Source organism: Lampetra planeri, chromosome 1 (genome assembly GCF_965212315.1).
Source record: "Lampetra planeri chromosome 1, kcLamPlan1.2.h2, whole genome shotgun sequence".
Taxonomy (NCBI): Eukaryota; Metazoa; Chordata; class Hyperoartia; order Petromyzontiformes; family Petromyzontidae; genus Lampetra; species Lampetra planeri.
The window spans coordinates 23,304,501-23,319,532 of NC_136107.1; the positions used below are offsets into that span (position 1 = coordinate 23,304,501).

At 41.9% G+C, this 15,032-nt stretch overlaps 1 protein-coding gene across 3 annotated transcripts in view; it reads right to left on the reverse strand.

Annotated features, from left to right (window-relative positions):
• The window catches only part of LOC144720356 (unconventional myosin-Ib-like), a 119,753-nt gene that overhangs the window by 57,569 nt on the left and 47,152 nt on the right, over positions 1 to 15,032 (reverse strand). For all 3 annotated transcript variants that reach the window (XM_078597089.1, XM_078597080.1, XM_078597072.1), the window contains exons 11-13: positions 14,220 to 14,338; positions 12,560 to 12,646; positions 9,577 to 9,642 (exon numbers count right to left, since the gene is read on the reverse strand). In XM_078597089.1, the coding sequence (XP_078453215.1) occupies positions 9,577 to 9,642; positions 12,560 to 12,646; positions 14,220 to 14,338 (272 nt within the window). The remainder of the gene's footprint in view (positions 1 to 9,576; positions 9,643 to 12,559; positions 12,647 to 14,219; positions 14,339 to 15,032) is intronic.

Below are 15,032 nucleotides of genomic sequence, written 5' to 3' on the forward strand. Positions count from 1 at the left end.
AGACGAGCAGACCTGGAGAAACTGAAGAACAGCGCCGATAAAAGACAAGTACAGCAACATCTCAACGATAGCATCCGCTCAATAACAACAGAAACAGCAGATGTTCAGGAGTACTGGCGCTCGTTCAAACAATGCATCACAGAAACAACAGAAGTCATGCTGGGACATCAGCCACCGAAAAAGAAACAACGATGGATGACACATTGTATTCTCGATCTAATGAGCCAACGAAGAATGTACAAAAACAACAACTTGGAGAAGTACAAACAAATGCAACAGAAGATCAGAGAAGCAATCCGACAGGCAAAAGAAAAGTGGATGGAAGAACAATGCGCCGAGATTGAAGAACTAATAAAAAAACATGACAATTTTACTCTGCACAAGAAGCTCAAAGAAGCTGGTAACATCTACAGACCAGCCCCAACAGCTACCTTGTATGCGGACAACAACCAACTAATCCTTAATAAACAAGAAAAAATGGACACCTGGACAAACTATATACACAAGCTCTATGGCGCTATGAGAACACCTGCAGAAAAAGACCAACAGATGTCGAAAGACGCTCTACACATTTTAACATCAGAAGTAGAACATGCAATCAAAACAGCTAAGTCAGGCAAAGCGTGCGGGCCCGACACAATCCATGTAGAATTGCTCAAACTATTAGACAGTAACAACATACGACAACTGACTAATTGGTACAATCAAATATACAATGGCAATAAAATTCCATCCGACTGGCTACAATCCATCTTTGTGGCCATACCAAAGAAAGCAACAAGCCGGAAATGCGAGGACTACAGACTGATAAGCTTGATGAGCCACGTGCTGAAAGTCTTCCTGAAGGTGATCCAACAGCGCATACGCTCCACATGCGAAAATGCATTGAAGAACACAGTTTGGCTTCTGCAAAGGACTAGGCACAAGAGAAGCAATCTTCTGTCTACAGATACTACTACAGCGATGCTACGAACATCAGAAAGAAGTGTACATCTGCTTCATAGATTACGAGAACGCCTTTGACTCAGTCGACCACGACCGACTAGCAGATCTATTAAAACAACTGGGACTAGATAAAAACGACATCAACTTCATCATTGCTCTTTATTGGAAGCAAACAGCCCAACTCCGATATGACAACGAATTGACAGACCCAACACCAATACAAAAAGGTGTACGACAAGGCTGCCCACTTTCACCCAGTCTTTTCAACATCTACTCGGAGCAGATTTTTGATCGAACACTAGCAGATAAAAACATTGGTATTAAAGTCAATGGACAATACATCAACAACATCAGGTATGCCGACGACACTGCACTGCTGGCCGATTCGGAACAAGACTTACAACAAATATTGGACGAGGTTGCCACAGAGAGTCAAATATGGGGCTTACGAATTAATAAAAAGAAAACAAAGGTTATGAAGGTCAGCCGAACTACAAGCGAAATAACAATCAAGCTTGGCAGCGAAAAATTGGAACAAGTACACCGATTTAAATACCTTGGTGTAATCATTGACGATCAGTTGAACCATGAAGTCGAAATCAAGAGCAGAATTGAACAAGCAAGGCAAGCATTTATTAAATGGAAAACACTCCTTGCAGACCGCCACTTGAGTACATCACTGAAACTGCGCACACTGAAATGCTACATCTGGTCAATTTTGCTGTACGGAGTAGAGACGTCGACACTGACAACAACAGCAACAAAAAGGCTCGAAGCTTTCGAGATGTGGCTGTATCGAAGAATGCTGAAAATCCCATGGACAGCCAAAACCACCAATACACAAGTTCTGCAAGATATGGGCACTGACAGGCAACTGCTGAAGACCATCATTAGCAGGAAGTGTTACTACCTAGGCCACATTGCCCGAAACGACCACAAATACCAGCTATTAAAGCAAATCCTGGAAGGAAAAATCGAAGGGAAAAAACGACCAGGACGGCCAAAAACGACATGGCTCAGTAACATCAAAACATGGCTACAATTAACAACAGCACAAACTCTACACGCCGTGCTAGACCGGGACCAATATCATCGTGAAGTCGCACACGCCGTTAGGCAGCACTAAAGAAGAAGAGGTTTTTTTAAACCCTACTTTTACAAGAATACCAACCCAGCCACAACGGAAATTAACATGTAACCGGTATGAGGTATTGAAATGTCTTCTGTAATTTTTTGCGTTCAATTGCACATCATATATTAAAATATAATAGATTTTATAATACAATAAGTGACATCACCATCATGCCTATCTGATTCATGCTGTTAAATTATGTTTGCAATACGTTTTGAAGTATGGGTACAAACGAGTAAAATAAAACTTTAAAAAAGCATTTCCTTTGAAAACGATCACAATGCAAATAATAAATGTTTGGTATCCTTTGTATGCTTCTTAGGTATTAATAAGTACAATGAGTTACTTAAATTCTGCAAATGTTTCTTAAATTGTAAACTTTACTTTTTTGACTGCTAGACAAATACACTTATTTAATGAAGTTGATTTCATACACCCAGACATGTCTCCCTGTGTTCCTATGCGAGCGCTGACATCAACTACCGAGTTCCAAATGTAATGCAGTGGCACATCTGGGACCAATAACCACACTCACACTCCTCCACACTGCCCACGTGTCCACGCTAGCCTCCCAACATTATGCGTGCAACGCAGTATAAATGGTGGCTTTGTATAACACTCGAATATGTTTTATCCTATATATATAAAACCTTGCTCTATCAATCAAGGGTGTCACTATTGTGCTGATAAACTGTACATAACACTTGAAGGATTGGTAACACCACACTTTTACAATACTCACTCATCTTTCACCATCAAGGCATTCAACACTAATTCATTGGAACGTTTACATTTTGATATAATGCAACACCAATCCTTTAACCACTGGCTATTTCTTTTGTAGCCACGGGGCCAAGCTAGCAGAAACGAAACACACTCCTCCAACTGCATAGCGCACGTGTGCAGGTTTTCCTTATACATTCGCACAATTATCTTTTAAACAAAAACATATAAAATACAGAGAGTTTTCGCAGATCCATTCAACACATTGACTCATTGCTAAATATACAATGGGTTTGCAGTGGGCACGATGAATGGTTAATACGTTACAGCAACGTACAACAATTCAGACAAATGGGAGCCAACTTGCCTGCTCAGAAAGTAGGACATTACTCACCAACAAATACCAAGCTACAATTACTCTGAGTGCAGGAAATTCCATGGGATTCGATGGAATGTCCTTTATCATAAAATAGGGCTGAATGAAACCACTGCGACCAGAGCCTTAATTACAGGTGACCCCTATGGACCTTTTGGAAAACAGCCAAGTCGAAGGGTTGCATCGCACGATACCCGCAGCCGTCAAATGAACATCAGAGACAGACAGGCAACTCTTTATGGGACACTCGCGGAAAAAGATACGTATGGAACATGTTCTTACAGAGGACAAACTGATTTAGTGGTTTTCCCATTTCCGTCATTGTTTTCTATGGTGAAAATATTAAAGTACAGTATTGGGATATGGGCCTGTGGCATCACACATGGGCATAACGTATAACTGAATAATTATTATAATTCACTGCGTGAAGTTATTAGTTTCACTATTATATGTTTTTATTTTCTTAACTATACTATAGAGAACCCACAAGCAGTAAATGTGGCAATCTTTATTCCATTTAATATGCGTAATTACCAAGTGACAGTAAAGCAACCTTTATGAATAGATATTAAATGCTTTTCTGGCTGTTTGGAAAAATAAATTACTATGAAGATTCCATGGTCAAAAATTACATTTATAAAGTATTCTAGCTTTCTATAATTGAAGTTTTTGTGACTGCAAGGATCCATACTCTTTGGTTCTCTCGGTAAAGTCACGTAGGTGAAAAAAATAAATAATCATTTAGATTAAAGTAAGAATAAAATAAAAAATAAAAAACATAGAAATAACTAAATTAAATCACGACGTTTCGATTGCAACACTAGAAAAAAAATTCTAGCTGTGATTTCCACACCTGATGATGATTGCTTGTGTTGCAATCGAAACGTCGTGATTTAATTTAGTTATTTCTATTTTTTTTTCTTTCTTTTTTCACCAACGTGACTATACTGAAAGAACCAAAGAGTATTCTAGCTTTAAATGGCATGAAAGAACACTGCAGCTACCACCCGCAGCATCTGGCATGGCTGTAACAGCTTGCTTAGAAAGTGTCAAAACATTGTCTCAATTTACACTGGGGACCAGGCACGTGTGCTTCTCGAAATCAATGTGGCACAAATGTGTTTACAACTTGGTCCAGGCTGAAAGGGGCATGAGTGGGGGCAGCCTTAGAAACGAATGTGAAAGTTACGGTAATCGTGACTGACCCCCCCTGAGCCCATTTCAGAAAATGTATACTTTATTCATAGCGATTAAGAATGAGGGGGCATATTAACATTGACTAAGATATTTCTCTGCTGTGGTATCTGGCGATTGAGATGTAAACTAAAAACGGACACACCAAGCATGAGCGTATATGCATTATTCCAACGTAAGCTTGTTTGTAACAGCCCAAGAAAATATATATAATGGCTTACACGTACGTCATCGGAAGGGGAAAGGGTTAATTAGCATTTGTCATTCACAATTATTGTTACATTTGAAGAACATATATTGTGCTGCATTTAACTCATAACAATTGGACTCCGCCAATGGTGCATTTTGTCTCCACTCCTGTTTGTGATTTTCATGGACAGGATGTTAAAGCACAGCCAAGGTATGGAGAGGATCCAGTAAGGGGGCATGGAGGTGGCGTCGCTGCTTTTTGCAGATTACATTGTCCTCTTTGCTTCATCAGTCTGTGATCTCCAGCGTACACTTGAACGGTTTGATGCCGATTGTGAAGCAGCTGGGATGAGGATCAGCACCTCTAAATCTGAGGTCATGGTTCACTCCCGGGTGACGGTGAAGTGTGCTCTCCAGGTGCCCTTAGATGAGGAGTTTAAGTACCTCGGGGTCTCTTTCGCGAGTGACGATAACAAAGAGTGGGAGACCAGGCCGGTGGATCGGTGCGGCGTCCGCAGTGTTGCGGGCGCTGTACCGCTCCGTGGTGGTGAAGCGCAAGCCGAGTTCTCGGACAAAGCTCACGGTTTACAGGTCGATCTATGTTCTTACCCTCACCTATGGTCATGAGCTTTGGGTAATGAGATAGAGGGGAAAAGGGGCCGAAATGAGGTTTTTCCGTAGGGTTGCCAGACTCACTCTCCATGATCGGGTGAGGAGCTTGGTAATCCGGGAGAGCCTCAGAGTCGAGCCGCTGCTCCTCCAGAACAAGAGGAGCCAGTTGAGGTGGTTGAGGCACCTGATAAGGATGCCCCCCAAATAGACTACCCCTGGAACTCTACGAGACACGTCCCACTGAGTGAAGACCCCGGGACCGGCCCAGGACACACTGGCAGGACTATGTCGCTCGGCTGGCTTGGAAACGCCTGGGAATTCCGCAGGAAGAGCTAGAGTCTGTGTATAGTGGTGTATAATAGTGTAGTAGTTCTAGAGTATGTGTATAGTGGTGTAGTAGTTATAGAGTCCGTCGCCAGGGAAAGGGAGGTCTGGACCACCACTACTCAACATGCTGCCGCCTCGACCCTCACCAGGACAAGAGGATTGCGAAACAAACGAACAAATATATTGTGAATGTAATCTCTGGACATTTTTATTAAAATATAAGTCTTTTTGTGATGCCCAAAATGCATGTTTTATAGCTTGTAATTTTGCACTTCAACTAACTAGCACCTCAACTAACATCATCATTGCAAAAAGGCTGCATCACAGCTCATTTCATAAGGAAAATACAGTATATTTGGAAGTGGTTCCAGTCAAATCTGACATTCTATTGTTCATCAATTTATTTTGCGGTAACAGCAAATATCCTAAAACTATTACTCATAACTGACCATGACAACATTTTTTCCACGTAGCCATGGAAAAGGCTGGGATCTCACTCAGGCAGGAAAAGTGACTGGAGCAGCACATCCTGTGCACTTTGTCAGCCACGTTCAGCAAGTGGCAAATGCATTTGCCTCAACCCAGCTCAACATCAACTTCCTCAATCCACCAAATTTGTTTTAGAATCATTGTTTATTTAATGTATATTTAACTGCAAGCTTCCTATTTAAACATTAAAAGCACCATCAACTGTGAAGATGGCATTGTGTTCCACCAATTCACGGTCTACCCTTTTTGGTATAGATTATCCATACTCTACAACAACAGTTCTCCCCCCGTGCCATCGAGGTAATTGCTTGCAACTAAAGGTAGATTCTTATTAAATAAACAGCAACGAACTCACGGCCAACATTTGCATTAAAATAATTAAACTCCTATATAATGTTCGATTTAAAGCTTTCGTGACTGCAGGGATTCATATTCTTGGTTCTTTATTCTTTTAGTATTTCCCTTCTACGTGACTGTATATAATTGTTTGTTTTTATGTTTAATGATGCGATGGCACTTTGGATGGAATATTTGTGCCAGAAAGGCACCAACATGTTAACCAAAAATAGATTAACTTGACTAGATATTTTTTTTATAAATGCTTTTTGTGTTGAGTTTGTTGTCCTTCTGCCGCACCTCCAATTATTACGGTTGGCTACATACGCTACGAAAGAAGTTCAACATACGTACGTACATATAAAAGCTTTAATACCGTTATGGATCACTTATTGGGCTGCAGAAGTGCAAATGTGCAAGTGAAAAACCGAGACACAATTGGAGGATAACACGAAACACCCATAGCTAGTAGGAACAGCGAGAGTCACCTCAGGTTAGAAGAGTAGATTCTAACCCGTGGCCTGCAAGGCAGTGGGAAGCGGCCTGCAAAACTGTTGCAGGTTACGTTTTAGAGTAGTTTTCATTTTGAAAACTATGTCATTGATGCATGCTGGCCCAACAACTATTGTTTGGGGGTTGACAATGGTTCGTGGATTCAGAGAGGTTGGGAGCGACCAGGTTAGACAAAGTCAGTGTCATTTTACTTGTGTTTACAAGTAATGTTTTGTTATACTGGTAGGAACGAAGTGGACCAGCCACCAATAGATTATATCGTCCATCCGTCCATTTGTCCGTCCGTCCGTGTAGCAACATCGCCCCCTACTGCAAAAACTTGGCATGACCCTACAAAAACCGAGACCTAGGCCTGGAACTCTCCCTTCGTATCGTACCCCCGCGTGTGTGAAAGGGAGTTAATGTTTAACAATGTTACATTCCCTGATGTTTTTAAATAGAAACATTTACATTTAAAGCTTTTACATAAATAATTAAAACATTTATATTAACAATTAACTCATGGCGGCCTAAGGCCTACAGCTAGGCCTAAAACCTAGACTTAGGCCTCAAACTCTCCCTTCGTATCGTACCCCCGCGTGTGTGAAAGAGAGTTAATGTTTAACAATGTTACATTCCCTGATGTTTTTAAATAGCAACATTTACATTTAAAGCTTTTACATAAATAATTAAAACATTTATATTAACAATTAACTCACGGCGGCCTAAGGCCTACAGCTAGGCCTAAAGCCTAGACCTAGGCCTCAAACTCTCCCTTCGTATCGTACCCCCACGTGTGTGAAAGGGAGTTAATGTTTAACAATGTTACATTCCCTGATGTTTTTTTAATAGAAACATTTAAATTTAAAGCTTTTACATTAAAAACAACTCCCTACCCCCCCCCCCCCTCGTCGGCGGCTCTCCAGCCGAGCCAGGCCTGGGAATCTCTCCCCCGCTCGGGGTGTATTGGACGGGGCTACAGCGGCAGGGGGCGGGGCTACGCGGGGCTGGGCGGGGCAACGGCGGCAGGGGGCGTGGGCACGAGGTGGAGGGCGGGGCTACGCGGGGTTGGGGCGGGGTTACGGCGGTAAGGGGCGGGGCAACGAGCTGGGGGCGGGGACACCGAGATGGGGCGGGGCCACGGGTGGCCGGGGCGGGGTTACGCGGGTGGAGGGCGGGGCCACGGGGCATCCACTTATTGGCGGCCATTTTTTGCCATTTCATTTTATTATAGCCATTCAATTGTTCGTTCCTACCAGCCCACCCCGTAGGGTCCTGTTTTTGATGTACCCTTTGTAAACATGTAAATTGCAGCAACAAAACAACTATAGAGTACAAAACATATAGATATGTAGATTTAATAACTGTCCCTGTTGTGCAAATACTGTTAATCTACTTGATTACAATGACAGCAGTGGCCAAAAGTCTGACGAAATAAACCCATATGGCTCATAACGCATTTATATTTTTACAAGTCATTTTGCCCTCCATAATTAACATTCCTGAGCTGTTGTTGACAGCTCGTGTTATCGATTTCACCATTCTTAAAACTAACTAACCAATTTTATTTTACCAGGTAAAGTCCACTGAGCTATACAACTATTTTGCAGAAGCGACCTGGCCACAAATGAAAGCTCAACGAAGTGGCTCATCACGTGGAAATTTATAGCAGCCAAATACTTTAAACGCATGTTTCTAAATGTGAAAGGAAAATACGGAGGACTCGGAGAAAAATCCACGCAACCACGGGGAGAGAGACCTGCAAACTCCAAATATATTCAGGCATCAGGCTCGGAATTGAACCCACGACCTCCTGCATATCAGGCGAGGTAGTTAATATCTCGCCACCGTGACAACCCAGGCATTGTTTACAACACACGTCGGTACATTAATTACAACACTTGTCAGTATTTGTAGTGAAAACAGTGCAACGGTATCAAGTTCAGAATGAGGCGTATAAATGATGGGCCTGGGGGCTGTGTGACCTGCGATTTGCCCAGCACTAACTATCTGAAGCACACAGCCTCAGGATATTGTGGGGTATCCATGGAAAAATTAATTACCACCCTGACTTTGGAACCTCGCATCCAATATTTGTTCTGGTTTGCATACTCTGTTTGTGAACAATGGGGATGTTTACGTATGATGTTACACAGATAAAATTATTTGTCAAGTAGGATCCCTGAATTAAATTACAAAAGGTGATGTGAAGTCAGATTTGGTGACTACACAAATGTACCATGAGACATCTTCACTGGCTACATTATATTTTGCAATGTACTATTTCGAATACTTTGTATCAAACATTTTGGTGGTGATATACTTGTTCTTATGTTTTGCCTGTCACAAGAAGAAAGTATTTCAGTGACATTCTCAAATCATCAGTGCAATTAATATTACTCACACTACGAGTTGTGCAGTTTAGCAAGACTATTAGTTAGTTAATATTTGTGTACATATCCCTATTGCCACACATGATAACATTGCACTTTTCACATTAACTGATATGACACGAAAACGCACAAGCCTCCTTTCACTGCGAATGCATGAATTACACACGCACACGCTATTCCTGCAGATGCGCAAAAATCTCAGCTCGACCCTTGTACAGTGCAACATTTCACCCAGGACATCTGCCCCGTCAGCCACAGCCTCCATAAGGCACGGAATTAAAACCAATAATTTCACCCTTCTGCCGCGCCATTGAGCTATCTCACAATCGCCACCTTAATTACATTTCAAATAGCACATGCCACATTACCTCAAATATCTCAAAGCCATATATGTCCAGAACTCCCATCACCTTCTTCTTGATTTTAGACTTGACCTTAAAAAGATAAGACAATCATTAGTTATGATAATAAACATGGATACAAGGCAATCGGACTGTGACCTTGAGAGACATCACATGCCGTTTTTGCTGAATCAGTAGGTCACTTAAAAGATGCAGGAAACCACAATTTGCAGTGGTAATTTTACTGCCACACAAAAAAACCCTCATATTTCAAGAAAATAATTAATTTATAAGGAAACTTTTAACGAGAGTGATGCTGATGGAAGGAGTAAAATGCAAAAGAAAAATAATTATAAGTGCATCAGCATTTTCTGAGCTTCTGCCAAGGTTTATGACCTAACTCCATGATTAAGATGTCTCATGCACGCACTGACAGTGACCTCCAGCCAATTCAAGGTACACAATCTTTATATATCGAGCAACCTTGATACGCAAGTCCAAAAGTGGGTCGACCCACATACTGCACTGCAGGTAAAATTGTGTTTTAAATGGCTTTACTCCAATAAATGTCTCGCACATACACACATAGCTGTAAGTGAGCAAGCGACATTTAAAAAGTAAATCATTGTAAGCACTGGCGGAGCCAGTGGGGGGGGGGGGGTGACACGTGCCCCCCCAATGATCCGATCGAAATCCCTAATTTCGATCGGATCATTGGGGTTTATTAGTAATAAATCAGCATTTTGCAACCCCTACCGCCACTGTGTAGCATATTATTACGTGCCAAGGACTCTATGAGATGATAGGACAATAGTCTGAGTCCATAATTGGCAATAAGTAACGGAAAAGCAGTTATAAGTGACTCACATAATTGTGTGCAGTTGCTTATACAGGACACGACTTCCCTGAAGGCATTCACCTTCAGCGAGCGTGATGCCGATCACACACGGTTCGAATTCGACCCTCGATCGATGGCTGCGCCATCGCCGCACACGCATCGAATAAAAAGCAAGGGACAAGTCCTTACTTACTAACAACTCCTCTATCATTTTTCATTGCTGGAGGGGTTGCCCCCCTCTACCTGAAAATCTTGGCTCTGCCATTGATTGTAAGTTTACTTTATTAAAAATGTTGAGGGGTTTTTTTTTACCAGAAGAAATCAACTTGCCAATAATAAGTTGTTTCTGTTTTGATTTTACATCAAACATAAACAACACACATAAAACAATGTGGAATTACCAATATTCACTCAAGAGCACCAATACAATGCTGTCACTTCGTTTATTTGAGCAGGGAGAGACTGCTGGATGAAGTATGCATAGATGTACAATGTCTTAATTGGTTTTTTACCCTTCCATCTGGCAACAAAACTGACACCTTTTTTACAAGGAGTCATGTTTGCATAGACCACAAAACCTGCAGTCATAATGCAAACAAAAAACATAACTCTGATAATGTGCACTGTCCTTGAAGTTGATTGGTCCACACTCGAGACAGCTTTCCTTAGAGCCTAGTCTCACATTCCTTTTGGCGTCATCTGGTCCAACCCATGTGAGACTAGGCTCTAAGGAAAGCTGTCTCGGGTGTGGACCAATCAACTTCAAGGACAGTGCACATTATCAGAGTTATGTTTATGTTTGCATTATGACTGCAGGTATTGTGGTCTATGCAAACATGACTCCTTGTAAAAAAGGTGTCAGTTTTGTTGCCAGATGGAAGGGTAAAAAAACAATTATCATATTTTTTACTGGCAAATGAGGTTCCAATGATGTACAATGTCCTTTCAGCATCGATGTTGCTTTCAAGATAATGAATGCAGTCATTAAGCCCACAAGTGTGAGCAATAAAAACGAGTAAATATATATCCGTAAACCAACTTATATGCCCCACAGTATATCACTTCCCCCTTGTCTCGTTTTACGTCCCCTCCCGCCTGCTCCGCTCTCAATCTCTCCTACTACTCCTAACCGTCCCCCCCTCTCCTTGTGCACAATCCCCGTTTCCGCTCCTTTCACCCTCCTTGCCCCCTTGCAATGGAACAAACTTCCCCTCCACATTAAGCAGCAAGCAACCATCACTGTCTAGTTTCCGCTCCTCTCTCAAGACCCACCTCTTCTCCCTGTCCCATCCATCCCTCAATCCCGAGGTACCCCGGTAATTCCCGCACCCACTAACCTGCCTCCTCATAACCCATCCCTATTCACCATAAAACTTGTAGCTACTCTCATTGTACCACGCATAACCCGAGTAAAGCACCTTGGATAAAGGCGATATATAAATATAAAATATGTGTTTTCAATTGGTCATTAAAGAACCATCTTAAATGCAAAAGCTTCACACAACAGCATGGCATTGAGGAATTGTTGCATAGCTGAGGGCAGTGACTTTGGTGACACATTCAGCACGTTGGACGATAGTATCATTCATTAGGTATCTGACTAGTGGAATTGCCCATTACTATTCTTAGGTTTTCGGTAAAGTCACATAGGTAAAAAAATATAATTAATAAAAGTAAAATAAATAAAAAATCACGACGTTTCGGAGGCAACACAAGCTTCCGTCTTCAGGTGGAACCGTCACAGCACGATAGCTGTATCAAGTAAATGAGAGATTCCAAGAGATACTACCCCGTATATATACTGGTTGAGGAGGGGGGGATGAGCCAGGAACGGCCCACTTTTTATTATTATGGTAAGGTGCGGCTTGAGACTATGGCTAGTCTACATAACAAAGGACTGAGCCTTTATTATTATTATAATCTCTCATTTACTTGATACAGCTATCGTGCTGTGACGGTTCCACCTGAAGACGGAAGCTTGTGTTGCCTCCGAAACGTCGTGATTTTTATTTTATTTTACTTTTATTACATTTTTTTTTTTTACCTACGTGACTTTACCGAAAACCTAAGAATATGAATACTTGCAGTCACGAAAGCTTCAAATCTAGAATTGTCCATTACTGTTCATTCACACAAGAGAAGATATCAAAGAACAACAAGGGGAGCCATTACCTTGATGCTCTCGTTGATCCGACTCACTATCCAGCTGAACAGTCGGTTGTAGAGGTTTTTGCAAAGGGCATCCCGTGCATATTTTCCCTGCACCACACGAATGCAGATGCACACACACAGGCATGTGTTAATTACAATGCGATTGCATTGTCAGCTGACTAAGGGATTCACACCAAAAGAGATATGCACAAACTTAGTTATGTTTACAGGTATCATATGAATTAGCTCTCATTTCCATCTTCCAACACTAATTAAACGAGCTATCACGTGTTCACGTCTTCACGCTGAAGGAGAGAACACATCAAACTACAAAAACAAATTAAACACTGCCTACAACTCGGCATGCTGATTGCATATGGATGAGTTTAATACATCAAAAGGCTTTTACTGTTAACTGTTCCATCAGTCAAATACGGATAGTTTACTGTATTGGGTAAAAACAGGTTAGCCATATATACAAGGGAAACCTGTACATTGAGACAAAAGCGCCGGACAAACTTCCTAGGCCTTTTATCAATCATATTGAAGCATCTACTGCTGCCTTGTATTGGTTGAAGGACCTTGACATTTAACTATGCCATCTATACAAACTGTTGCTTACATGCCATGTGAAAGAAGATCATGAAACACAATCAACACCGGCGCCAATCAATTAAGCATCATCATTATCAAGTACAATATACAATTCATTATACAGGTTTTTTTTTAGGTTAGATCGTGTAAATAATACAGGGGTTTTTTGGGTTGGTTGTGAAAGCCTACGTGTTAAACAGAATGTGCAATTCACAACACGGGTCTCTAAAGCACGTAAATGGATATATATAGGTGTCAGGGTCAGGATAGACTTAAAACCATTGGAGTAATTTTGTTCAAATGCATCAAGTCTACAGCAATGGAAGGCAATTCAAACAGCACACAAATAAACAGTACACATACAATTACAGAGACTATTACAACCCACAGCGCAGGGCCCACAGTGGGTGCCACGGTGGCGAGATGTTAACTACCTCGCCTGGTGTACAGGATGTCGTATATTCGATCCCGACCCTGACACCTATATATTTGGAGTGTGTATGTCTTTCTCCCCGTGCTCGCATACATTTTTCTCCAGGTCCTCCGGTTTTTCCCTCCACATTGAGAGTTAACATGCATTTAGATTATTTGGCTGCAATAAATGCCCACATCAGAAGCCACTTCGTTGAGCTTTCATTTGTGGCCAGGTCGCTTCTGAAATAGAACTGTTATATAACTCAGTGGGCCTCACCTAGTCAAAATAAAATATTGTTTTGTTTAATATTTTATAGTTTTCATCCCTGCGTGCTTGCGGATCTGCCCGTGACGGTCACTGCGCGGAGCATAGCGTGACTGTGCACAGCCCTCGGCTGCCGTGGCCTCAAGTACCTGTGCCATCTTTTTGGTTCTTTCGGTAAAGTCACGTAGAAGGGAAGTAATAAAATAATAAAAATAAAACATAATAAAATTATTCTCACGACGTTTCGGCCACAACGCAAGCAGCCGTCCTCAGGTGAAAACCAGGTCCGTCGAGGCGACAGAGTCTGTTTTATTTTTATTATTTTATTACTTTCCTTCTACGTGACTTTACCGAAAGAACCAAGAAGATGAATCCCTGCAGTCACGAAAGCTTTAAATCGAAATTTACCTGTGCCATGTTGAGCGTCGTCGACACTTTCTCCTTGTTCGCCTCCACGGTTCGCTTCGTGAGCGCTCTTTCAAGGAGCTCGTCATCCAGTCCCAACAGAGCACAAACCTCATCCAATTCTGCACAAGAGCACCAACGGACATCATCCTCCTGGTGGCCTCGTGGGGGGATGTTGATGCAAGTGAGAGCATGCTTCAGCCAAACAGGGATGGATTTTCATGTACGTGTGTATGTACGATGAACTTCTTTCGCACCGTGTGTAGCCAACCATGCTAATCGGAGGTGCGGGGGAAGGGCAACAAACTAAACACAAAAAGCAGCTATAAAGACATGAGTTTTTTTATCTAGATTTAAAAGTGCATAGCTCAAGTGAGTGTTCCACAAAATCGCATCTGAAAGCGCGCAATGCGGTGACCGTCTTTGTTCAATAGCTAGCCAAAAGCTGCTGCAAGCACGACCAGAGTTCGTGTGATGTTTATGCTCTTTAACGCGATCAGCAAGGTATTGTGGTTAATTTGTGACAAGCACTTTGTGTGTAATGAGTGCAACCTTATAATGTATTCGTTCAGGAAACCGGAAGCCAATGCAGCTCGGCAGTACCCGTCACGACACGTACCAGGGAATTTTGTACACACTGCAGCAAGGTAATACTTTTGCCAGACATCCCGTAGAGTAGTGAGTTGCAATAATCGAGCCTTGTTGATACGATGCTACATGCCACCATGTTGGCTTTGTCACGACTCAATAGTGGTGGAATGTGTCATATTTGGTCAATGATGGGGTGTCCACATGCTCAAAGAAGCATTTACCATT